The following is a 27,136-nucleotide window of genomic DNA, read 5'->3' as shown; positions in this document are numbered from 1 at the left end:
ATAATATTCTAGCTGCTTGGCATGGGAAAGGGCCATTAAGATGAAGTTCAGATTATCTGAAGTTTTGGGGGACCCTGAGTTTTGGGGGCTTTAGGACATCCCTGGGTAATTCCAGACACTTGGCCCTTGTTCCATCTCTGTTCCTCGTCTGATGCTCGAAGGGAGGGTAAGAATAGGGGGGAAATAACCAGGAAAATCTAGCTCTTACTTAAGCCCCCAAACTAGTTCATTCATTCATGTAATTGGCATTTTCTCAGCAGTCAGTCTGGCAGGTAAGGGTTGGGCACAGGATGGAGGATGCCTGCCCTCTATTGCCAGGCTAACCAAGGAGCTGGCACAACAGCCACAGCTCAGGGTACGAGGAGTTAGAACAGTTCAAGCAGAAGTCCAGGGCTGTGCTCAGTGAACCTGCCGCCCTCCTGAGAAAGGCATCCCAGGTAGAGGGACAGCGGGGCAAAGGCCCAGGGGAAGGGAGGAGCAAGGCTTCCTGAGTCCCATAACCGGACCCCTGTCTCCCATAGGCCTCCTCCAGATCCCACACCCTATGGGCCTACAGGCTGGTTTTTCTGGTTTGCTTCTCCAGGGCAATTTGCATATTTCCCCGGAAGAACCATCCAGATGCTGACAGCCTGATTTCAGACCTAGAAGGGAGGCCCACAGTTGTTTCTTGAAATCTGGGTAAATATTATTTAATGTTTCTTTTCCTACAGAACCCTTGCTATTACTTAAAATGGTCTTATTTTAAATATTATGAGTTTAGCCCTGGCCGGATAGCTCAGTTGATTAGAGCATCATCCCGAAGCACAGAGGTTGCTGGTCAGATCAATGTTCCTCTCCCTCTCTCCCTTCCTTTCTCTCTAAAATCAATATAATAAACATTAAAAATAAATAAATAAATATTATTATGAGTTTACATGTTGTTTGTCTGCTCCACTAGAATGTAGCTCTGTGATGAAGGGTTGTCTATCTGTCTCAGTCACCCCTGTGTCCCCAGCATGTAGGACAGTGCCTAGCACATAAGAGGTGCCAGTACATGTTTACTATGTTTATTAAACTAACTTGTTAATTTGAAGAGGAGATGAATTTTTATTTTTAGTTTACTTAGACCTTAAGAAAAGGATTTTCGCCCTGGCCGGTTGGCTCAGCGGTAGAGCGTCCGCCTGGCGTGCCGGGGACCCAGGTTTGATTCCCGGCCAGGGCACATAGGAGAAGCGCCCATTTGCTTCTCCACACCCCCCCCCCCTCCTTCCTCTCTGTCTCTCTCTTCCCCTCCCGCAGCCAGGGCTCCATTGGAGCAAAGATGGCCCGGGCGCTGGGGATGGCTCCTTGGCCTCTGCCCCAGGCGCTAGAGTGGCTCTGGTCACGGCAGAGCGACGCCCCGGAGGGGCAGAGCATCGCCCCCTGGTGGGCAGAGCGTCGCGCCTGGTGGGCGTGCCGGGTGGATCCCGGTCAGGCGCATGCGAGAGTCTGTCTGACTGTCTCTCCCCGTTTCCAGCTTCAGAAAAATACAAAAAAAAAAAAAAAAAAAGAAAGAAAGAAAGAAAAGGATTTTCAAATTCTAGAGAGACATTCCACTGCTTTTTTTTTTTTTTTACTTTTTATTTTAAAATAATTGTAGACTACAAACAGTTATAAAAATGGCACGGAGAGGTCCCCTGCATATCCTCACAGATCCCCGCATGGCCACGGCCTTACAGTTAAGTCTGACTCCTTAGCTGGTCTGCAAGGGTGCGGCCCCTAACAGCATCCCTTCCAGCCTCCTCTGTTCCCTCCCACCCCTCCATGCTCACCCATTGTCCAAATCCTGGCTGCACTCAGCATCTTTTTGGTTCTTAAAAAGCACTATCTGGCCCTGGCTGGTTAGCTCAGCAGTAGAGCGTCGGCCTGGCGTGCAGCAGTCCCGGATTCGATTCCTGGCCAGGGCACACAGGAGAGGCGCCCATCTGCTTCTCCACCCCTCCCCCTCTCCTTCCTCTCTGTCTCTCTCTTCCCCTCCCGCAGCCAAGGCTCCATTGGAGCAAAGATGGCCCGGGCGCTGAGGATGGCTCTATGGCCTCTGCCTCAGGCGCTAGAGTGGCTCTGGATGCAACAGAGCAAAGCCCCAGAGGGGCAGAGCATCACCCCCTGGTGGGCATGCTGGGTGGATCCTGGTCGGGCACATGCGGGAGTCTGTCTGACTGCCTCCCTGTTTCCAGCTTTGGAAAAATGGAGAAAAAAAAAAGCACCATCTCTCTTCTACCTCTGGGTCTTGACATGTGTTGTCCCCTCTGCCCAGAACATCTTCTTCCTCCCTGCCCACACATGTTTTTCCTCCCCACCCTGCCCCTGTCTGACATCACCTTCTCCAAGAAGCCAATTCTGGGATCCAGGCCTCTCCTCCTTATCCCTTTGTCTGGGTTTCCTTTACCGCAGCGTTTATTCTGCTGGTTTGTCATCGTCTGTTTACTTGTCTATCTCTAGCACTGTCCTATTTCTTCTTCTACTGGACTACTTTTCCCATCCACGTGCAGGGCCGTCCCCTTTACTTCCTGCAGTCCTGTGCTGACGTGGCACCTCTCATCTGCACACTGCAGGCACTTCCCTCTTACCCATCACTTCATATCCCCCTCACCCTGTCTAATGGTTCTTCCCCAGTGATCGTTTACCGCCCAAGTGCAAATCTTGGTTCCACCACTAACTATGTGATCTTGAGCAAGTTACTTAAATTATTATTATCATTATGTATTGTTGCCTGTGTCCACCAGAACATAAGCCTCTTGAGAGCAGGGAATTCGTCAGGTTTGTCCCATGATCTACCCCAAGGCCCAGAACAGGACATCACACATCATCTACCCTTCATCCATCCAGCAAGTAGTCATCAGAGGCCCACAGTATTCCAGGGGCTGCTCAGAAAGCTGGGGGCACAAACCAGGGGCCTGCCTTGCGAAGCTTATATTCTATTTGTATACATAAGTAAATGAATAATTTAAAAACATATTTAGGATAGGACTAAATATTATATAAATAGAACAGGGTGCTGGGATGGAGGGGCAGAAGTACTTTAGCCTGGTGACATTCAGGCTGAGGCCAAAATGATGTCAAGGTCAGCAGAGGAGTGTCCCAGGCAGGAGGAATGGCAAGTGCAAAGGCCCGGAAGGGACACCAGCTGGGGTGCCTGAAGAGCAGAAAGACAGCCAGTGTGGCTGTAGCGTAGTGAACACCTCGGGTTGGGGAGGGGGGCGGGGCATGAGAAGTTTAGAAGTGGGCGGGGCTGGTTACACAGTATGTTGTAGGCCAGGGGTCCCCAAACTACAGCCGGTGCCACATGTGGCCCCCTGAGGCCATTTATCCTGCCCCTGTCGCACTTCCGGAAGCGGCACCTCTTTCATTGGTGGTCAGTGAGAGGAGCACATTGACCATCTCATTAGCCAAAAGCAGGCCCATAGTTCCCATTGAAATACTGGTCAGTTTGTTGATTTAAATTTATTTGTTCTTGGCCCTGGCGGGTTGGCTCAGTGGTAGAGCGTCGGCCTGGCATGCGGGGGACCCGGGTTCGATTCCCAGCCAGGGCACATAGGAGAAGCGCCCATTTGCTTCTCCACCCCCTCCCCCCTCCTTCCTCTCTGTCTCTCTCTTCCCCTCCCACAGCCAAGGCTCCATTGGAGCAAAGATGGCCCGGGCACTGGGGATGGCTCCTTGGCCTCTGCCCCAGGCGCTAGAGTGGCTCTGGTCGCGGCAGAGCAACGCCCCGGAGGGGCAGAGCATCGCCCCCTGGTGGGCAGAGCATCGCCCCTGGTGGGCGTGCCGGGTGGATCCTGGTCGGGCGCATGCGGGAGTCTGTCTGACTGTCTCTCCCCGTTTCCAGCTTCAGAAAAATACAAAAAAATAAATAAATAAATAAATTTATTTGTTCTTTATTTTAAATATTGTATTTGTTCCCGTTTTGTTTTTTTACTTTAAAATAAGATATGTGCAGTGTGCATAGGGATTTGTTCATAGTTTTTTTAATAGTCCGGCCCTCCAACGGTCTGAGGGACAGTGAACTGGCCCCCTGTGTAAAAAGTTTGGGGACCCCTGTTGTAGGCCATCCTAGGGGGATTGGTATTCATCTTGGCGCAATGAGAAACTTTCAGAGGCATAAAGCATGTAAAGCAGGCAAGTGACAGGATGGGTTACATGATAAAAAGGCTGGTTGGGCTAACTGTGCAGAGAATGGATTATAGGGCATCCGGAGTGTATTTGTTGAGTGAAGGAATGAATTTCGCCTGAGCTGAGCTTTTTTTGTGCCCTAAGTACAGGATGGAGCAAAAGTCAGTTTACAGTTGTTTCTATGGAAAATAATACAGTAATTAATAAATAATAATACCAGGATAAACTCTGTGTTTGGTGTACTCACAAGTGTAAACCACTATAAATCCACACTCGTATACTCCCCTCTCCTCTGTGGTTAGAGGCAGACCAACTCATGCCTCTTTGATCAGGAGGTTGTTCATTCTTAAACTAAAAATCAATGTGGGGCCCTGGCCAGTTGGCTCAGCGGTATAGCGTTGGCCTGGCATATGGAAATCCCAGGTTTGATTCCCAGTCAGGGCACACAGGAGAAGTGACCATCTGCTTCTTCACCCCTTCCCCTCTTCCTTCTCTTTTTTTTCTCTCTCCCTTCCCCTCCTGAAGCCATGGCTCGGTTGGAGCAAGTTAGCCCCAGGCACTGAGGATGGCTCCATGGCCTACCTCAGGTGCTGAAATAGCTCATTTGCCAAACAATGGAGTAGCAGTCCCAGATGGGCAGAGCATTGCCCCACAGGCAGTTTGCCTAGTGGATCCTGGTCAGGGCACATACAGGAGTCTCTCTTCCTCCCTACTTCTCACTTAAGAAATTTTTTTTTTTTTTTTTTAAATCAATGTGGGTCTCCAAGAGACCAGCCCAATAAAATACCATCTTGGGCTCCTCCAGGTAATAGGCACAATTACTGCAGGCTCCAAACGGCACGTGGAGTTGATTACATGTAAATTGCTGAGCCCACTGACCCTGCAATGGGCATGGCTGGCTGCTGCCCCCAGTGCCATCCTTAGTTCCTGGCTTGTTCCTGTCCCTTTGGGCTACCACCATGGTCTGGGCTGACCCTCCGATCCAAGGAAATCTGTGAATCTCGAACTTTGGTTCCTGGAGCAACCCCTGGAGGCCAGTCTTGCTGGGTGACTTTGGGCAAGGCCTTAACCTCTCTGTGCCTCAATTTCTCCACCTGAAACAAGGGAAGAAAGATCCCTGTGCTGGTGTGGAGGAAAGAACATAGCATTTGGAGCCAAAAGTCTGGTTTGACTTTTATCACATACTTACCGTGTAACTTTGGGGATATTGGTCTCTCTGAGCCTGTTCCTCAGTTATAGTAAAAGATCGTAATGGCTCACGTGCTGTTTAACCTCACATGGGAGTTGTGAGAATTAAATGGACTGGAAAGTGCTTTGTAAACTATGTGTGCTATACACATCTTTGTGTGTTGCTCCTAGTGACCTCAGGGTTATTTTGAAAAGCTAATGAACCATTAGTTGCGGACAGATTTTTAAATAGCTCCTCCATAGAAGTTATCTTTGGAGAACAAAAGTTTTTATTGCTCAGCTGGATGAGATTGGACTTGTAGGCCAAAACCAGTGCAGAGTGTGGTGTTAGACTAGAAATCTCTTGGTGATAGGATGAGTAGTTAACACAGAGGTGGTGGCCAAGGGCTCTCTGGCTTTGGTCTCTAGCCTGCTGTTCACTGGCTGTGTGACCTGGGCCCAGTTACTTCTTGTCTGAGCCTACTCCTTCTCTTGCACACTGGACATAATGGTAGTACCTGGCTCATAGAGTTGGCTGAGACCACACATGTTAAAACTGCAGCCCAGGGCCTGGCAATCCAGCCATGGCTCAATAATGTTAACTCTCATTATTATTTATACATCATTACTGTATGCCAGGCACTGTGCTGAACATCTCACTTATTTGTTGTTGACTGTTTTATGCGTTTCTTTCTTTGACAAACATTTATGTAGCATGAGCCACGTGCCAGGCTCTGTTATAAGTGCTTTACAAACCCCAATTTGCATGGCTGTGTCATGGACTGCTAACATGGCGCTTCCAGGCTGATACGGGTGTAGTCCCATTTGTAGGTGAAAAAATCCAAGTGCAGAGAGGTTGGATTGCCTCAAGCCCCATATCTATTAGATGAAGGTGGTTAGATTCACTCCTGGGTCTGTCAGGCCCTGAGCCTGCATTCATATCCACAGTACCCTGTGGTCAAGGCTGGTGCCCTTCCCCGTACCTGCTTCCAGGGCCCTTCCTGTCCCTTGGATGCCCGGCTTGGCTTGGTTTGTTCTCTCCCCTCTCGTCTTCTCCCCTTCTTTCCCTTCTTCCCCTTCTCTCCCTGGGAAGGAAGGAAAGAATAAAGGGAGGGGAAAGAAGGAAGGAGACCTCCCTCCCTTTTTTCTGTCTTTTTTCCCTTTCCTTTCTTCTTTCCTTCCTTCCTTCCTTTTATTGAAGTATAATATACATTGAGTGCACAAGTCATAAGTATACAGCTAAAGGAATTTTTAAATATACCCATATAATTACCATGTGGATTAAGATATAGAACATTTCCATCACCAGAATCATCTGTGTGCCTTCTGAGTCAGTATTCCCTCCCACAGGTAACCTCTCTATCATCTTAGATTGATTTGACCTGTTCTTCAAGTTCATATAAATGTAACCCTATAGTATGTATCCTCATGAATGGCTGTCTGGTTATCATTTCGTCTATGAGATTCACTCATGTTGTTGTGGTTAGCCAGGCTTCGTTCTTTTTCATTGTTGTGTAATATTCTGTGGTATGAACATGGTGCTGTTTATTCATTCTACAGTGAGTGAACATGTGGGTTGTTTGCAGTTTGGGACTATTATGAATGAAGCTTCTGCAAGCATTCATGTACATGCCTTTTGGTAGACATAAGTTCTCATTTCTCAGGAGTAATTGCTGGACATAGGGGAAACATATGTTTAGCTTTAGTGGATAACGTCAAACCATTTTCCAAATGGTGGTTTATCCTCCCACCAGCAGTATATGAAAGTCCCATGTTGTCAATCTTTTTAGTTTTAACCATTCTGGCAGGTGAATGGTTGTATTTCATTGAGTTTTAATTTCCATTTCCTTCATGACTAATTTATACTCCCATCAATAGTGTATGGAAATTTTGTTTGTTCCTCCTCCTCATCAACACTTAGTATTGTCGGTCTTTTAGTTTAACCATTGTGATGGGTGATTACCAATGTTTCCTTGGGGTTGGAATTTCTATTTTTCTAATGACTAATTATGTTGAACACCTTTGCATGTGCTATTGGCCACTGAGTATCTCTTATGAAGTACCTATTTTTAAATTCCCCTTTCTTTTCCTTAATGATTTATAGGAATTGTTTATATACTATGGCTACAAATCCTTTGTTGATATACATGTTAAAAATATTTTCTACTAGTGTTTGGTGTGTGTTTTCACTCTCTTAAAGATGAGTAGAAGTTCTTAATTATAATGAAGGCTAACATATCAGTCTTCTTTCTTATGGTTGATCATTGTGTGTCCCGTTTAAGTACATTTGCCTGCCCCCAGATGCATTTCTCACTGGGCATTCTTTTCCTGCAGGACTGGAAATGGCCACACGGGACAGATCCAGCCGCAGGCTGCATCAGGTGGCTGAGCCAGCTGTGGAGGGAGACCCCCATCTGCCCGTGGGCCGGGAGTTGTCTGAGGCCAACCGCTTTGCCTATGCTGCCCTCTGTGGCATATCCCTGTCTCAGCTATTCCCAGAACCCGAGCAAAGGTGAGTGCTTTTGTCTCATAGAGGGAAGGCCATGCTTCCTTAGAGAGAACATTATTGACGGCACGAACAGCCTGCCAGGTACTGGGGGCCATACGAAAAGGAGGAGGCCATGGTGCTCGCCTTGAAGAAACTCACAGCCCGGTATAGGGGAATACGACCTCTCCTTCAGCACTCACTCGCTCATACCTTCCCCAAGCATTTTCTAAGCACCTGCTATGCGCCAGACACCATTTGAAGTACCTAGAAGGTATACATGAATAAGATGAACAAGGCAGACAACACCCCTGCCCTTAAGTAGGACACAATCTAATGGGGGATAAGATATTTATTTATTTATTTATTCATTTATATGACATGCATTTGTTGAACTCCTACTCTGTGCTGGGTGTACTGCAAGACCCTGTAGATAAAACAAAGAAGAACGAAGTTTGGCTTCTGCCCTCCTGGTGCTTACTATCTGGGGGGGGAGGGGGTTACCCAAATGACTGATTGTAATAGCAGACAGATGGGGCATCATGGGAGCAAAAGAATGACAGGTTTAATGACAGTGTTAGTGTCTGTCATTGTCAATTTCTAACATGTGCATTTAAATGTTCATTTAAAGTCCTTATAGCAGAGTTGTTAAGAGCTCGGACCTTGGCCTTCAAGGGCTTCCAGGATTCTATGGGGAAAGAGTTCAGAGGCAAGAGGAGGCCAGTGAGGAGGCTGATGGAGTCATCGGGGAAACAGGAAAGTGATCAGGGGGTGGAGGGAGGCCACAGGTGAGACTGGTATTTCTCAGGGAGGATGGAGTTGACTTGGGGATAGGCTGGATGTTGTGGGAGGGGCAGAGCAGGAAACTAACCCTCCCCAAAGGCCCAGGTGGGGAAGCCACCTCAGAGGAAAGAGATGTCATTACTGAAACAGGGAGCAACAGGTTGGGGGGACAGGAGACAAAAAGTTCTTACATCTGCTGTCTTTTCAAGACCTCCCCCCCAAAGCTCCCCCATTAGTCAATTTCCCATGCCTTGGGACTTAACTGGGTGTTTTGTTTGTTTGTATTGTTTTGTTTTTTATCCTTATCTCTCCTACTGGACTGAACACCTGAGCATATTTATCTCCTTGGGGGTCACCTCCAGGAAGCCTTCCCTGACCTTCTCCACCCCCAGATCAGGGTGTTTCTTCACTTGCATGTCTGGTGACCCTTCACCACGAGCCCAGACTGCACTGTAACTCTTCCTACACCCACACACCCTTCTACAATAGTTTGAGCTCCCGGAGGGCAGGAGCTGCCTCATTCATCTCTGCGTCCCTAGTGCCTCACACCCAGCTTGGCGTAGTGAAGACACGGGGTACAATCTCCCCCGTGAAAAGAATGGTAGATAAATGCTGGCTTTATTAGCACAGGAGACAGTCCAAGGGTTTGGGACTCAGAGCTCGGTTCAAGGCCTCTGCCACTTTCCAGTTACAGGTGACCTTGTGCAGGTTATTTAGCCCATTCTACAGATGGGCTTACATCCCTTACATCAGTCTCTTCATCTGTAGAATGGGCTAATAATACCCACCCTTGCAGGGTGATTACAAGAATTAACTGATGTTAGGAAGGTAGTCAAAATGTATAAACTCTTGTACAAGATAAGTAAGTACTAGGGATGTAATGTATAGCATGACTATGGTTAACATGGCTGTGTGATGTACATTCAAGTTGTTAGAAGAGTCCATGCTAAGAGTTCTCATCACAAGAAACACAATTTATTTATTTATTTATTTTTGCTTTCTCTTTTTATTGTATTCACATGAGATGCTGGATGCTAACTAAACTTATTGTGGCAATCATTTCACAATGTATGTAAGTTAAATCATTATGCTGTGTATCTTAAATTTATACATATATAAATTATATCTCAGTAAAATGGGAAGAAGAATTAAATGAGATAATGTAGGTAAAGCCCACAGCACGGGCTATGTGCCAGGCACATAGTAGGTGCTCAATAAAAGGTACAGGTTTCTTACTAACTCCGTGACTTATTTTATTTGCCCCCATTTCCTCACCTATACAATGGAGACCATATTGGACTTAATCCTACCAGTTGGGATATTGGACCAGGGTATTTGGAGCTGCAAGTACTAAAAGAGATTTAAAGAATAGATTTTTTTTTCTCACTTAACAGGAAGCAAAAGATAGAGAGTTCCAGGCTTGATTCAGTCCCTCAAAAAGCCTCTGGGTAGTTTCTCTGCAGTTCTCCTGGCCTCCCCTCCTGATCACAACGTGGCTGCCGCAGCTCCACACATCACATCCTCACAGGAAGAGGCCCAAGGCACAAAGGAGGAGGGCGGGAATTCCCCTCAAGGCTCTCATCAGGGAGGAAATCTTTTTTAGAATATGCCAAGAAGGTTTTCCCTTTTGGCTAGACCTAATCACTTGCCCAAGTCTCACCTGCAAGTGGGGGGAGCTGGAAAAAAAAAATAAAGGCACTTACTATTTATAACCTCCCTCATGAGAGGCAGGTTCTGCTGGCTGGGGAGAAGGAGGTAGGGAATTACTGCTGCAGAGAAACTGCACCCATCATGGCAGGTGGTTATGAAGAGGGACTGTGTTCTGCCAAACACAGATTGGGCATTCCCATTATGAACAATGAAATCACATATGCTATCTGGAGGTTGGACTGTATCTCACTGCCTGTTCTGTCCCCAAGCAAGCCAGAGTCCTGTCTCCTGCGAGGGCCTGACTCTCCCTGCTCTGGCCTACACCTGTTCCATATCTGGGAAGTCTCTACCTATCCGAAAGCTTCCCCCGATCTGATAAGCTGATATTTAGTGGGGGGAGCTTTATGTACTTTGTTCACATAAAGAAATATTTATGAACCTGGACAGGGTGCCAGGCCTGTGCTGGGCACAGAGGGAGGTGATTTGTTGTCCTATGTGCCCTCCCACCCCAACCCAAGTATTGTTCTAAGCACACAGGGCTGGAGGCATTTGCCCTGGGACACTCCTTCGTGAAAGTGTCTGATGCAGTATGCCAACCCTTTGCACGTGGTTAATCTTGGTTTTCCTTTCCAAAACACATTTTAAAGACAGCTCCAATCCTTCCACAGCTTAGGGGGGCAATTGGTTCTAGTAATCTTAAGAAAACACTCTGGCCCTGGCCAGTTGGCTCAGCAGTAGAGTGTCAGCCCAGCATGGGGAAGTCCCAGGTTCAATTCCTGGCCAGGGCACACAGGAGAAGCACCCATCTGCTTCTCCACCCTTCCCCCTCTCCTTTCTCTTTATCTCTCTCTTCCCCTCCTGCAGCCAAGGCTCCATTGGAGCAAAGTTGGCCCGGGTGCTGAGGACAGCTCCATGGCCTCCGTCTCAGGGGCTAGAATGGCTCTGGTTGCCATTGAGTGATGGTCCAGATGGGCAGAGCATCACCCCCTAGTGGGCATGCCGGGTGGGTCACGGTCGGGTGCATGCGGGAGTCTGTCTCTCTGTCTCCCTGCTTCTCACTTCAGAAAAATACAAAAGGAAGGAAGGAAGGGAGGGAGGGAGGGAGGGAGGGAGGGAGGAAGGAAGGAAGGAAGGAAGGAAGGAAGGAAGGAAGGAAGGAAGGAAGGAAGGAAGGAAGGAAGGAAGGAAGGAAGGAAACACTGTGGCCATTTTTATCCACATGGAGCATAAAACGAAGCCTTTAAAATACTTATTATTGGGGGTGGAGATGTGGGGGAGGAAGTGGGGGGAAAGGAGAAAAGAGGGACAAATATACATTGACAGAAAATGGTTTGACTATGGGTGATGGGTCTACAACATAATCAACAGTTCAAATGCTATAGAAACGTTCACCTGAAACCTATCTACTCTTATGGATCAATGTCACCCTGTTAAATTTAATATCCTAAATAAAATTTTTTTAAAAAATAAAACACTTATTATTTATCCATGCTTTTAACAGATGATTTTTCTACTATTCATTCTATTTATTAAATATGGAAAAATGAATGGGCAGAGCAAGATCGTCAAATGTTTTCTGTAGAGGACCAGGTATTTCAGCTTGCTGGCCACATGGTCTCTGTCCCCGTCCCTCAGTTTGGCTGTTGTAACCTACCAGCAGCCCAAAACATTATATATGTGATTGGATTCTAATGAAACTTATTCTGCAAGAACAAGCTGCAGGCCAGATGAGGCCCCCTGGGTGGTATGCAGGGGGGTGGGGCCTGGTGAGTAGGAGGAGCTCCACCCTTCCCATCAGTGAGACTCCTGATAAGGCATTTTAACCTCTGCGACCCAGGGGGCTCCACCTGCAAGATTCGATAAGGATGAAAGGGAATTCTGATGCACCTGTTTAGCCAGCACCTGGCCCATGATGAGTGCCCATGAATATAATCTCTGTCGTGGGTAAGCCTTTGCAGTCAGGCAGTTGTGGCCTTGAACCCTGGAGCTTTCACGTACCCCCTCTGGGTCTGAGTGTCCTTATATTTAGAATGGGGGTAAAAATAGCCCCTCCTCCCTCATGGGAATGGGATGAGAAGTAAACAGGCAGTGTGGAGCCCTGGCCGGGCGGCTTGGTCGGCTGGAGGGCCGTCCTGATACGCAGAAGTTGCAGGTTCGGTGGAGCACATACAGAAACAGATCGATGTTTGTCTGTCTCTTTCCCTTCCTCTGTCTCTAAAATCAGTAAGTAAAAATTTAAAAAGGAAGAGAAACCAGGCCTTTAAGGCAGGTCCTGTTATCAGCATTTTATAGCAGAGGAAAGTGTATATAGGACTTGGCACGGGTACTGAGGCATAGTTGTTCTGGGATTGTCGTTTGCTGTCAATGTCATTGTTGCTGTTGATTCTCATGTATCTCAACTAGACCACCCACCACTTTAGAAGCAGTCGCCGAGGCCCTGCCAATCAGAAATGCTTTTTCTTATTTGATAGATTGCTATCCTGCCACGCTACATATATATTTATGAGTTCATTTGTTCATTTAAAGAAACACATATATAGTGCTTTACATGTGCCAGGTATTATTCTAAGCACCTTTTAACAACTCTACAAAGTAGGTTTTATCATTCTCGCCTCTGTTTTAGAGATAAAGACACTGAGGCACAGAGACTTTAGGTAACTTTTCCAAGATCACAGAGCTAGGGGCAGAGCTGGGATTTGTACCAGAGGTCATGCTCTTAACTTACCTCCACTCTTGTTATGAGATGCTTCCCTGCATCCAAGACTTTTCCCCTGGACCCAGGGCCAGGCCATGCTGCTGTCCTCAACCCTGTGCCCTTTCTGTATATAAGTTTATGCCTAAGTAATGTTCAGTTCACCGAGTCATCCCCTGCCCTCTGTACACACCCACATACCATCCCGGGGTAATCCCAGTAATTGCAGTGAGGTAAATTAAAATAATTGCAATAGCAGTAGCTAACATTTATTGAGGGTTATCAAGTACGAGGCACTGCTCCATGTCATTTAATCCGTCCAACCAACCTTTAAGGCAGGACCTGTTATCAGCATTTTATAGCAGAGGAAAGTGAAGCTAAGAAAAACAAAGAAAGGAAGGACACAAGGGGGACTCCCCCAGGGGACTTTAGAGCCTGACTCTGAACCCTGTTCTCCACTGCCTCCCTTAGCCATCTTATGAATAAAAATAATGACGCCAGCTAACATAAGTCAGACAGCTACACACCAAGCCCTGCTCTGGGTGCTTCGTATGTATCGTCTCATTTAATCTCAATCAACTGGAGGAAGTTGATCTCTTAAACCCATTTGCAGATGAAGAAACTGAGGCACAGAGAGGCCTGGTTGCTTTTGCAAGGTGATGCATCACTCTGATGTCCCTTTAAAAATGAAAGCCTTTCCCCTAGCCACCAAGAAGGCTGCCAGCACAGACACCTTGCCCAAGGTCCTGCCCCCTTCCTGGGCAGCCTTTATCAAGTGACCAGCTGATGGGGCAGCATAAAGGCACCAGTCCCTCGCCCCACAGGGGCAGCCCTGAAGGGTCACCCCGTCTTCAGAACTCCTAAGGTTTCCGTAGAGACTCCATGGCAACCCGACTGCTTTCCCCGATCCCATCCTGCATCCTCCCTGCCCTCCCACAGGCACTGATCCCAGGAAGATCCTAGTAATCATTTCAGAGCTGCCTCCTGAGGACCGGGACCATAGTGGTGCTGGAGCCAGTATTCTAATCTGAGCTTTTCACCGCTCCTGTCAGGGGGCCGACTGGCAGAGGTCCCTCTACTGGCTCTTTGGAGGTCCTAGCTCTAAGGACTGGAACTGGTGGGCTGCCTGGGATTGGTGGGGACCAGGACCAGGTGGTGCAAGCAGGGAGCCTCCTGATGTAGCCTCCATCCCCAGGGAGCTCTGCTTGTTTCTGGGAGGCTTGATTCCACCCCGATCTGGTCAGAACAGGGGGTGCAGAACCCAGTGTGAGGACCCCCGGGACAGTGCAGTTGGGGCAGGCTGGGGTGCTGGATTGGGAGACAGATGTGACTTCTCGGTCTCAGTCTTCTCTCTGGGCTGGTATTAGTCCCCCTCCGATCTGGCTCCTGCTCCACACCCACCTCTGCCACGCCTCACTCTGCTTACCATTCTCACTGCCACGAGTGGTGACCGTGACTCTAAGCCTGATTGGGATTCTGCCACTGTCCCCAAGGTGCCATGTGCTTCCTGCAGCTGTGTCTCAGCTTCTGGGGTTCCTTCTCCCCGATAGCATCCCAGCCATCCCCCACCCAGGGACTCCTGTGAGACTCAACTCCAATGCCTGCTGTGGGCATGGAGGAAGGACAGACCCTTCCTCTGCACCTCCTCTGCTTCCGAGCGGCCGACGTTTCCCGAGGAAGCATGTCCCTGGCTATTCCCAACAGCAGCAGGTCTCCTTCTGGGAGATCCCTTTTTTAGTCGCTGCTCCTCCCCTCTGCAGGCTGGTCTGGGGGCACATGGTCAGGAACTGCTCGTTGACCTCATTCCTGTGGATTATCAGCCTCTTTGGTCACAGGTTTGGTGGGGGAAGAAGCTAAATCCCCACTGTCTGAAATTAGCTTTCGGCTCCCCTGCTTTCCGTGGGCCGCAGTCACCGTGGCCCTTCTATGTGCTGGCCGTTCACGGGCATGAGCACGTCCAACCTGAACTTCCCGGCGGCCTTGCGAGGGGCACCGTCTGGAGGCTTTGGGATCTGAGTCGTGTCTGTCTTTCAGCTCCTTCTGCACAGAGTTTGTGGCAGGCCTGGTGACGTGGCTGGAGTTGTCAGAAGCCGTCCTGCCAACCATGACTGCTTTTGCCAGCGGCCTGGGAGGCGAAGGAGCTGACATGTTTGCTCAGATTTTAATGAAGGACCCCATCGTGAAGGACGACCCGTTGGTGATCACTCAGGTACACCCACTACCCGAGTGGCAGGTGCCGGGGAAACCAAACAAATGATCTCCCCGGTCAGTCGGAAAATTGCTTCCGGTGGGGGTGGGGTGAGGTAGTTGAAGGCTAAACGATTTCATCAGAATGACATGAGGGTGGTGATTATAGCTAAGGTTAAATGATCACTAATGAATATTTACTGTTGATTGGTTTCTTAAATAGTGCTTAGTATGTGCTAGAGCCACAAATATTAACTCATTGGATTCTGAAAACAATTATGAGGTTAAAGGTATGAGTATCCCCATTTTGTAGATGAGAAAACTGAGGCGCAGAGAGGTTTAGTAGCTTGTTGTTCAAGGTTATGCAGCTGACAAGTAGCTGAGCCCAGATTTGAACCTTGGCAGTGTGACTCCGGAGCCCCTGCTCCTGAGCTCCAAGCTGTGGGCCCTTTTCTTGGAAGCAGCAGCTTTGCGGCGTGCCCTTGGGCTTGTCACTCGCCTGCTTTGTGTGCAGTTAAAACAGGCAGCTGGGAACACAGGCTGCTGCTGTTGGTGGGTCCGGTGAGCAGATTTCAAACAACCCTTCCCCTCCCTCATTTCACTCCCTGAATTTCTCACACATCTATTTATTTGCTTATACCACTGACTAGACTATAAAACAGAGATATATATTTTGTCTTATTCCCCCACCTAGTAAGAGTTGAAACATATTTGTCAAATGAGTGGGCTGATTACATATCAACTTATTGCCAATTCCTGTTCCTTTTCCCCAGGACCTGCTGAGCTTCTCACTCAAGGATGGTGAGTCGATTTTCTAAGTTCTGTAAATGTGGGCATTCGGCTTCACCCTCAGCTGGTAAAACCAGTGGCAGGTGTTGCCACCTGTGTCCTGGCCCCCGTGGTCTTTCTGATGCGGGAAGGAAAGGAACCCCACAGAATTGGGGAGCCAGTGGTCACCTCATTCGTGCCAATTACTGAGTGGTGCTTCTTAGCGGTTATTTCATTTATTCCTCGCAATGCCCTGTGGCTTTACCTTCTAAGTAGATCTTAAATCTGGCCCCTTCCCCGTCTCCACCCACCACCCTGGTCTGAGCCACCTTCAGCCCCCTCCTGGATGACAGTAGGGGTCTCTGCACTGGTCTTCCTGCCACCTCTCTTGCAGCAGCTCCAATGGCGTTTCCAGATGCACATCTGGCAGTGCCGCTTCCTGGCTCCATCCCCATGACCACTGCTGCTGCACTCAGGAGCAAGACCCCTCCTGGTGGGCCTGCCCTGCCCCCACCTCATCTCTCACCACACGACCCCTCCCACGCTGGCCTCCCTGAGTGCACCCCAGCTTCTGGCACAGGGCATCTTTGCACACGCCCCTGCCCTGGCTGGAGAGCGTCCGTTCCTCTTGCCTCTCTACCTCTCCCTCATGCCTCCACGCAGTCATCACTTCCCAGGGATTCTCCCCCCACTCCCGGTACCATGTCAGCCAAGGTTGCAATTGGACACCTACTTACATGTTTCTTTGCTTGGTAACTGGCTTCCTGTCCAGACCGTAAGCTCCATGGGGGCAGGACCACGCCCAGTTTTTTTCACTACATACTTCCAGCACCTGTGCATAGTAAACACTCAGTAAAACATCTGCTGAATGAATTCATGAGATGGGACCTAGCATTCCGTTTTATGGATGAGGAAGTCAGCTCAGAGAGGTTAAGCAATTTACCCATGATTGCTCTGTAAGTGGCAGTACCGGATTTCACTACATGCGTTTCCTAAGGCTGTCGTAACAAATTCCCATAGATGGGTGGCTTACAGCAACAGAGACTTACTCTCTCAGTGTTCTGCAGGCCAAAAGTCTGAATGCATGGTGTCAGCAGGCTTTCACTCCCTCTGAAGGCTGTATGAGAATCCTTCATGCCTCTTTTAGCTGCCGATAGCTCTGGGAAGCCCTTGGCTTGTAGCTTCATCACTCTAGTCCAGAGGTCAGGAATCTTTTTGGCTGAGAAAGCCATGAACGCCAGATATTTTTTTTTTTTTTTTTTTTTTTTTTCATTTTTCTGAAGCTGGAAACAGGGAGAGACAGTCAGACAGACTCCCGCATGCGCCCGACCGGGATCCACCCGGCACGCCCACCATGGGGCGGCGCTCTGCCCACCAGGGGGCGATGCTCTGCCCATCCTGGGCGTCGCCATATTGCGACCAGAGCCACTCTAGCGCCTGGGGCAGAGGCCGAGGAGCCATCCCCAGCGCCCGGGCCATCTTTGCTCCAATGGAGCCTTGGCTGCGGGAGGGGAAGAGAGAGACAGAGAGGAAAGCGCGGCGGAGGGGTGGAGAAGCAAATGGGCGCTTCTCCTGTGTGCCCTGGCCGGGAATCGAACCCGGGTCCTCCGCACGCTAGGCCGACGCTCTACCGCTGAGCCAACCGGCCAGGGCCAACGCCAGATATTTTAAAATCTAATTCCGTGAGAGCCATACAATGACCCGTGTACATTACGCGTTATCCAATAAAAATTTGGTGTCCCGGAGGACAGCTGTGATTGGCTCCAGCCACCCGCAACCATGAACATGAGCGGTAGGAAATGAATGGATTGTAATACATGAGAATGTTTTATATTTTTAATGTTATTATTTTTTTATCAAAGATTTGTCTGCGAGCCAGATGCAGCCGTCAAAAGAGCCACATCTGGCTCGCGAGCCATAGGTTCCTGACCCCTGCTCTAGTCTCTGCCTTCATCTTCTGCGTCTTTCTCTTCCTCCTCCCTTTCCTCTCTGAATGCTTCTGATAAGGACATTGTACGAGAGACCCCATCTTGAGATCTTTAACTTAATTACAATATTCCCACCCCCTTTTCTGTTGTTTCACTTTCCATGGTTTCAGTTACCTGTTGTCCACCAGAGATCAAAAATATTAAATGGAGCCTGATCAGTGGATAGAACATTGGCCCAGGGACACTGAGGTCCTAGGTTTGAAACTCTGAGGTCACCAGCTTGAGCACAGTGTCACTGGCTTGACCCTGGGGTCATCAATATGATCCCATGGTTGCTGGCTTGAACCCCAGGTCACTGGCTTGAACCCAAAGTCGCTGGCTTGAATTCAAGGTCACTGGTTTGAATCCAAAGTCGCTGGTTTGAGCAATGGGTCACTGGCTCAGCTGCCCCCCCCCCCATCAAGACACATATGAGGCCTGACCTGTGGTGGCGCAGTGGATAAAGCGTCGACCTAGAAATGCTGAGGTCGCCGATTCGAAACCCTGGGCTTGCCTGGTCAAGGCACATATGGGAGTTGATGCTTCCAGCTCCTCCCCCCCCTTCTCTCTCTCTGTCTCTCCTCTCTCTCTCTCTCTGTCTCTCTCTCTCTCTCTCTCTCTCTCTCTCCCTCTCCTTTCTAAAATGAATAAATAAATTAATTAATTAAAAAAAAAGACACATATGAGAAAGCAATCAGTGAACAACTAAAGTGATGCAACTACGAGTTGATGCTTCTCATCTCTCTCCATCCCCATCTCTTTCTGTCTCTCTGATTAAAAAAATATATACATATATTAAATGAAAACTTCCAGAAATAAACAATTTATAAGTTTTAAATTGCATGCCATTTTGAGTAGCGTGATGAAATCTTGACGTCCTGCTCTGGCTGGCCTGAAATGTGACTCACCCCTTTGTCCTGCGTAGCCATGCTGTGTACACCACCCTCCCGTTAGTCACACAATAGCCATCTCAGCTACCAAATCATGTATCAGAGAGAGAGTGAGATCCCATTAACACAACTTTTATTACAGTGTATCGTTATAAGTGTTCTATCTTATTATTAGTTATTATTATTAATCTCTTACTGTGTTTAATTTGGGAATTAAACTTTACCATAGGTGTGTATGTAAAGGGAAAACCATAGCACACATAGGGTTCGGTACTAGCCACAGCTTGAGGCCTCCACTGGGGGTCCTGGAATGATGGAGAGGTCAGTGTCATAGTTGGTCCCAGTCCTTCTCCCCAAGCTCCATGAAGGCAGGGCCCATGTCTCGATTGTTCACCATTGTATCTCAGCATGTATAACACTGATGGGCACATACATGGTGGGCATTTAGTGATGGATGGATGGATGGATGGATGGATGGATGGATGGGCTTTCTTTAGGGAATGAGCTTGGATACTAGCAGGGTAGTTTGTCTGAACTCGAGGGTTAAACTGCCTTCGTCCACAGAGAATGACGAGAGAGGGACACACAGCAGGGTTGGAGGCTCTTGGTGCTGCTGGATTCCTCTTGAGTGTGAGGCGAGGTGATTAGTCAGGAAATCAATATGAAAAGCTGCATTTTTTCAGAACTTCCTGAAAGGCTGACTTTTACTGACAGTGTTGGGATGTTAGCCACAAAATGATGCCATTTAGGAAGCTGGATGGAATTTTTTGTGTGTGTGTTAATCATTTTCTTCTCCTCATCCTGTAACAACCCACGAAGCTCTTTGCCCACAGAACTGAGCAAATACATCTTTTGTGTGTTGAAGGTCAGCCTCGCTCAGAGCTAACTCTAAAACGGGTTTCGGGACCTTGGCACTGTTGACCTTTGGGGCTGGATCATTATTTGTTGTGGGGCCATCCTGTGCATTGTAGAATGTTAGCAGCATTCCTGGCCTCTATTCACCAGATGCCAGAAGTACTTCCTAAAAAAAAAAAAAAAAAAAGAAGTACTTCCTGAATTGTGGCAACCAAAATTGTCTCTGGGCACCAATGGTCAAATGTCCCCTGGGGGCAAAAACAGCCCTGGTTGAGAACCAGTACTCTAGGACCCACAATGTGGTCATCTTGGGGGAGAGGGGGCGTAATTTGTAGTTGATAATCTTAACAAGTTATTCTAGTTGCTCTTCTAGATCCTGTACATAGCTTATGAATTATTGCAGAGTATATAATCCTCAGATCAACCTAGAAGGTGGTCCCGTTATCCCCACTGACAGCAGGATGGAACTACGTTACAAAGTTTCAAAATTCCATTTAAGGCAAAGGGAGTCTCCTTGTGAACGCTGCATTGGTGCCCAGGAAACTTAAACTGAATCATGGATTTTTGCCCTCTGTACTCTGAAGCCAAAGATAGGATCAACTCTGGGCCGTGGGATCTGAGGCAGTGCACGCTGCATGAGACATGCAACCTTTACCACAAACTCTGCTCTTTACTTTCTGATCTGTTCTTTATTACAGAACTGCAAACCCCGCCCCCCTGATGGATCGGAAGGGTTTGAGATAATAGTCTTTGGTCATGGTGAAATGCAAACATTGTCACCCTGCTGCTGGGTTCTCCATCAGCATTCTAGAGATTCATACAACTTGTTACCAGTATTAAAACTGGTTGGTTCACCATGGCCAGATAGCTCAGTTGGTTAAAGCATCATCATCCCAGCATGCCAGGGCTGTGGGGCTCAGTTTCCAGTCAAGGCACATACGGAATACGGAAACAGATTAATGTTTCTCTCTAAAATCAATAAATTTTTTTTCTTAACTGGCTGGTTCCTCCATTCAGCAATTAAGAACTGAGTACACACTGCCTGTGCCAGGCCCTGAGAGTAATCGTGGTCATAGCCGATTCTCATTGAGTGCCTGCTGTGGGCAGGCCCTCAGATCAGTGCTTTATAATAATTTTTTAAAACCCCTCAGCAACCCTGAGAGGTAGGTACTATTACTGTCCCCATTTTACAAAAGAGAAAAATACAGCACAGAGAGGGAAATAACCTGCCCAAGATCACACAGCTAGAAAGTAAGGGGGTCAGAATTTGAACCCAGGCAGTGTGATTCCAGAGTTCACTCTGAACTGCTGTTGTGCTTCCCACGTGGAGAGAAAGTGCTAAAGCCCTCGTCCTTACTGCTGACTTTGAGAGGGTTTGGTGAGGCCGGGATGCAGTGGCTACCCCACGTGGCACCAGGTCTGTGTAGAGTGAGTAGTCATACGGTGTTTCTGCTGGCAGGGAATACATTTCTCATTCAGTGCAGTCACCCTCCCCTATCGTGGACCTCTCCCAACAGAGAACCATCCATTCATTCATTCATTCCTAAGGAGATTCCATTCTTTACTCTTACAGAGATGATTATACGACCGTTTTGTTTTAGACAGGGGCCTAGGTGCTGGGGATGTACAGTGAATTTGGAGCTTATACTCGAGAGGGGGAGACAATATACAGGTAGGCAAGTTTAAAAATCAAGTTATAAATGGTGATCAGAAGGAAATACCCCCTGGTAAAGTAATCAACCCCCTGGTAAAGTAATCAAAAGCACTGGACAGGAATCAGGGAGGACTCCTCTAAGGAGGTGACATCTGAGGAAGGAACTGGGTGATAAGCAAATAGATATTGGAGAGTACATCCTAGGTGTTGTCAAGACAGAAGACCCCATGCAGAGGAGGAGAGGGGTCTTACTCAGTAAACCCACTTTCTCCCTTGTCCCTGGGAGAGCAGGACTCAGAGGGTACTGGAAACGGAGGGTAAGTCTCAGCTAGAGATGGGAAACAAACAGGTCTTTTATGCTGTTTGGAGCAAGTGGGCACATCTGAGGACCCTGGCAAACAAGCAGGGAGCTTCAGTTAATTAATGAACCAATGCCTCTTAATTGGGAAACTACTAATCACCAGGCATTGTCCTAGGCACTGGGAGACAATGGGAACAAAAAAAAGGTTTCTGAGCCCTGGCCGGTTGGCTCAGTGGTAGAGCGTCAGCCTGGTGTGCAGGAGTCCCGGGTTCAATTCCCGGCCAGGGCACACAGGAGAAGCGCCCATCTGCTTCTCCACCCCTCCCCCTCTCCTTTCTCTCTATCTCTCTCTTCCCACAGCCAAGGCTCCATTGGAGCAAAGTTGGCCCGGGTGCTGAGGATGGCTCCATGGCCTCTGCCTCAGGTGCTAGAATGGCTCTGGTTGCAACAAAGCCCCAGATGGGCAGAGCATCGCCCCCTGGTGGACGCGCCGGGTGGATCCCAGTTGGGCGCATGCGGGAGTCTGTCTGACTGCCTCCCCATTTCCAACTTCAGAAAAATTTTTTAAAAAATGAAAAAAAAGTTTTCTGCCCTGGTGGGACTTAACATTCCGATGGGGAGATCCAGACAATAACCCTATTCACAGATATAACAGTGGAAGAAAACGGGAATAGGGACTGGGGCACAAGCTGTTCTACATCAGAGGCTGATGGCTCCTCTAAGGAGGTGATATTTGAGTAGAGACCTGATGGATGAGAAGGACCAGCTAGGCAGGGCTCTGGGGGAGAGGCTGTCTAATTACAGCAGCAAATGCAAAGGCCCTGGGGCAGGAATGAGTTGGCTTCCTGGTGGAAGAGATACTGGTGCTTGAAACAAGAACCAATAGAAAGCGAGGTAGGAGAGGGTGGCAGGAAGGTATTGGATCATGTTCACCTTACAGACCATGAAAAGAAATGCGGACTTCATTCTAGGTATATTGAGGCACTCTTAAAGAGTTTCAAGTTGGGGGAGAGAACACAATCAGATTTGTGACTTTAAAGAATCCCTCTGGCTGATGTGTGGCAAGTGTTGTAGACGCAAGAATGAGAGAGGAGAGGCCAGTGAGGTGGATGGTAGTTGAGGAGCGGTGGTCACAGTGGCAGTCATGGCAGTGATGACAGTGGAGACGGAGCATGGTGATCAGATTCAGGATATTTTTTTGGAGGTACAGCTATCAGCATTAGCTGGTGGATTGGATGTCAGGGAGTGGAGAAATGAGAATCGCGGACAATGCCCAAGCTCTTGGCCTGAGCCCCACAACAGAGCAGACTGGTCTTTAGGAGTGAGTTGGCAACCTGGCGGGTTGGTGGGAGAGCCAATACCAGAGAACTCCAGTGTCCCAGGTAGCCTGAGACTCGTGCACCCCCCACCACTTACCACCTGCCTTAAATAGAACACCAGCTCCAAGTCCAGCAGCCTGGCCACCAAGGTCCTTGAAGTGACCCTTACGTGAGGCTGACACCCTACAACCCCATGCCTGAGAACACGTTGGGAGGTCGTCTGTGCACCTGGCAGCCTGTATCACTGCTGCCTTGACAAATGGCTTACAAATTAGTGACTAATTATAATTGCCACCAATTAATCACCATGGCCAAGGCTTGGTTAATTCCCACAGCTCGATTATCACCTGGGTGCAGTAGTCTGTGATACGGTGAGGGCGCAGGGAGCTCCTTTGTCTGGAGCTTTAATTGACATAGTAACCCCAAGACACAACATGCCGTTGTCTGTTGCCCGGCACGTAGACAGTGCCACATCTAGGGCGGTTTCCAAGAGCAGCTGGGCAAATGCTGCCAGACCAGAGCTCGCTCTGAGGACCCGAGTTCAAGGAGAGAACTGGTTTATATTGCAGAAGCTGAAACCTCAAACGTCAGGACTTGGCGGGGGAGTGGGGGGCTGTATCACGTTGAAGGCTAGCCACTCCTACTTCAGTATAATATTATCACCCAGCATTGCAGACACCCAGGGGAGGGTACCAATTCTCTAAGATTCATTAGGACCCGTCATAGGCCAGGAGTCCTGTCCTCAAAACTTTGTGAGGTGACTCTCTAGTTCTGTTTTTCCCCTGAGCGAGGACGAGCTCCTTGCAAAGTTTAGACATACAGATAGAACACCTACCCAGATTGGTGAAGCCATTTGAATTTATTCTTTGTGCCAGGCACTATCTAAGGACTGGGGATAGAGCCATGGGAATCCCAATATCATTATGGATCATTTTGAAAAGACCAAAAGACCCTTCCTGTGTCCCCGGACCGCCGCCACCATTCTACTTTCTGGCCCATTTTTAATACATTTCCTTCTCCTTTTATCAAATGCAGCGTTTGTGTTTGTTTGTTTGTTTGTTTCTTATTTGGAACCCTATAACATATTATCAAATAAATCTTTTATTTATTTTTTTACATTTGTTTAATTGCAGAAGCATTTTTTTTTCCAGTTGCTACAAACTTCTCTTAGGAATCATTGTTGATGGCTTTATTGTTTCCCACTGGGCGAACAGTCCTGCAGTTACTAATCCAACCTCCTGATGTTTGAAATCTCCAGATTGTTTCCACATTCCTGTTGTAAATGCAGCAGTCAGACCTTTATTACTACATATTTTCTACATTTAGGATTTTTTTTTCTTAAAGATTAGAATTAGAGAAATGGAGTCCCAGGACCAAAGGGGATGCACATCCTTTCCCCATTTTTTTTTATTGTGGTAAAATATGTGTAACAGAAAATTGAGCTTCTTACCCATTTTTAAGTGCACAGTTCGGGAGCAAGAGGGACATTCACATTACTACGCGCACCCCCCCCCCCCCATCCATCTCCAGAAAGCTTCATCTTGCCAAACTAAAACTCTGTCCCCATGAAACACTAACGCCCCCTTCCCCCTTCCTGTGTCCCCGGACTGCCACCATTCTACTTTCTGGCCCTATGATTTGGGGGCTATTTTTAATGCTTTAAATATAAATATTGTCAAACTTCCCTCCAGAGAGTTTACATTAGTGCACACCTGAACACCCGTGTTCATCGCCTCCTGAACAGCTTTGGAATTTTAAAAAAACTGATCTTTGCTAATTTGATGAAAAAATACTACCTTGCTTTTGATTAATTTTTTTTTCAAGTGAGAGGAGAGGAAATAGACTCCCACATGTGCCCCAACTGGAATCCACCCGGCAATCCCGTCTGGGGCCAATGCTCACATCAATCAAGCTATCCTCAGCACCCTGGACTGACGCTCAAACCAATCAAGCCACTGGCTGCAAGAGGGGAAGAGAGTGAAGGGGAGAGGGAGGGGCAGAGAAGCAGATGGTTGCTTCTCATGTGTGTCCTCACCAGGTATTGAACCAGGGACGTCGGCACGCCAGGCCGATGCTCTATCCACTGAGCCAACCAGCCAGGACTTGATTAATGTTGCACAGTATTCCATCCAGGAAGCTGTGCTGTTGTTTAATTGACTGGTTTTCATGGGGCTGCGCACTTAGGACGTTTCCAGGGTTGGGGTTTTATCAGTTACTCTGCTGTTAACATCTCTGTGCTTCAAAGCCAAACTGACCCTCCACCCGTGTTCTTTCTCTTCCGAGGGCACTACGACGCGCGGGCCCGAGTCCTCATCTGCCACATGACCTCCCTCTTCCGAGCGCCCCCGGAGGAGCTGGACCTCCTGGAAGAGACGTTCCTTGAGAGCCTGAAGGAAACCAAAGAGGAGGAATCTGAGTAAGGGAGTCCTGGGAGCCCCGGGAGCCCCGCCCGTTCACCAGGAACCGGGAACTGCCCCTTGAGGGCCCCTCACAGATAACAGTGCCTCTTCCCCTCCCCTCCGTAAAGAGCCGAGGCACTGAAGTGGAAGGGGCACTGAGGTGGAGGCAGCACTGAGGTGGAGGGAGCACTAAGGTGGAGGGAGCACTGAGCGGAGAGTCCCAAGGCAGCCCTGATTCGCTGTGCGGCCTTCGCAAGTCTCGTTCCCTCTCGGGGCCCCAGTCCTCATTTCTAGGAAGAGGGGATTGAATGGAGGATTGCTAAGGGCTTGTGACTTTAACATTCGGTGGCCCCAACACCCCTCTTTATCTCAGGTTCTTGTCCATGGGCCACACTACCCTGGGTTCAGATTCCACTTCTGACATCCACCCACTTTTTTTACCTTGGGCAGGTGCTCCCCTTCTTATCTAAGCCACAACATTCTCATTTGTAAAATGGAAGCAAGGAGAGTGGCTGTGAAAAATGAATGGGACCATACTGTAAGGTGCTTGGCCCAGGGCTGGCACCAGCAAGTAGTCCGTCGGTATGAGGGCTTCCCTCCGCTACGCGCCCCGTAGCTCCCAGTGGTAGAGAGGCTTTGCCCTCTATCTGTTGTCGGGACCATGCAGAGGGAAATTACCCTGGCAGCTGGGCCAGAGCTCAGCCCTTTGCTAAACACCTTACACAGGCTCTGCTCCCAGGGCAATCAATTGATCCGGCCCCAGCCGGTGCGGGCTCCTTGCACCAGGCACGTCTCCCGGGCTTGGCTTTGTTCAGCCTCGATGACTGTCTTTGAGCGGCCAGGCTGGGCCAGCTCAGCCCAGCTGGGAACGTAGCTCTGAAGGCAGGTTCAGAACTGGGGCCACCCTTCGACCAGGGTAGAGGTCAAAGGGAGCGGTGGTTTTCCTGGGGAAGGAGGAAACTTGTGCTGTTGAGATAACCTGAAAACAGGCTTGTTTTGACTCCCTGAGCTGTGTCAATAAAAAAAAAAACACCTGAACTCACGTCAGTTACCACTGTGCAGGGGCTGCCCAGATTCTAGGGCTTTTGGACATTTGTAGTGTCTTATGTGCCTTGAAAAGAAGGAAACTTTCAGCTCTTGTTTGCCAAGCTTATTGTCTGAAAGAAACATACTGCTCAGAGGATTTGCTCTGATGATACCAGCAGTCAGATCAGGGAATATGTAAAAACAGAAGTAATAACACAGCCCAGCTCTGCCACTTACCGGCTGTGTGACCTGAGGCAAGTGAGCTAACTTCTCTGGGCCTCAGTTTCCTCACCTGCAAAATGGGGATAATAATAGCACCCTGTTCATCAGGTTTTTGTGGGGCTCAAATGTATCCATACCTATAAAGTGCTTCGAGCAGGCCTTATACAAAGTAACTGGTTGATAAATATCATCATTTGCTATAGTATCAGTTATCATTGCTGTTAATGACTACGTATGAGCCTTTTCCTCAGAAAAATACTCCACGTGCAGAATTTTTTAATTCAATTTAGGGACTTAGGGGATCTCTCAGGTCCTGTCTGTGGTCTCTGGAAGGACCTGAGACCCAGGAACAGCATACATAGTTCCGTCCGGTTCTCAGTTCAAGTCTGCTGCCAAGTCTCTGTGTGGCCCTGGACATGCCGCTTTCCCTCTCTGGGCCCCAGCACCGGGTGTTCCACCTGTACAAGCGGAGGATCGAATTATATGTAGGTTTCTTTTAACGCTAAGTAAGGTTTTGTGTTTCTGCAAGGTGAGCTTATCACTCGGCACCCCAAGGCAATCCTTTGCACCTGGAATGCAAGGTGTGATGTACCTCCTTTCTGCCTTTGGGTCCCCATATGAGCCCAGGGGCTATCCAAGCTTT

The 27,136-nt window shown here is 48.5% G+C and overlaps 2 protein-coding genes across 3 annotated transcripts in view; one reads left to right on the top strand and one right to left on the bottom strand.

The window, feature by feature from the left end:
- Positions 1 to 27,136, bottom strand: part of PLA2G5 (phospholipase A2 group V) — a 315,873-nt gene that overhangs the window by 195,312 nt on the left and 93,425 nt on the right. The window lies entirely within an intron of this gene.
- The window catches only part of TMCO4 (transmembrane and coiled-coil domains 4), an 86,177-nt gene that overhangs the window by 7,171 nt on the left and 51,870 nt on the right, over positions 1 to 27,136 (top strand). For both annotated transcript variants that reach the window (XM_066375262.1, XM_066375263.1), the window contains exons 2-5: positions 7,630 to 7,807; positions 14,940 to 15,114; positions 15,866 to 15,893; positions 25,130 to 25,262. In XM_066375262.1, coding sequence (XP_066231359.1) covers positions 7,638 to 7,807; positions 14,940 to 15,114; positions 15,866 to 15,893; positions 25,130 to 25,262 — 506 coding nt within the window. In that variant the 5' untranslated portion in view covers positions 7,630 to 7,637. The remainder of the gene's footprint in view (positions 1 to 7,629; positions 7,808 to 14,939; positions 15,115 to 15,865; positions 15,894 to 25,129; positions 25,263 to 27,136) is intronic.

The sequence above is a fragment of the Saccopteryx leptura genome, chromosome 3 (genome assembly GCF_036850995.1).
Source record: "Saccopteryx leptura isolate mSacLep1 chromosome 3, mSacLep1_pri_phased_curated, whole genome shotgun sequence".
Lineage (NCBI taxonomy): Eukaryota > Metazoa > Chordata > Mammalia > Chiroptera > Emballonuridae > Saccopteryx > Saccopteryx leptura.
Note: the sequence above shows the minus strand (reverse complement) of the source record. Positions and strands in the feature narration are given on the sequence as shown.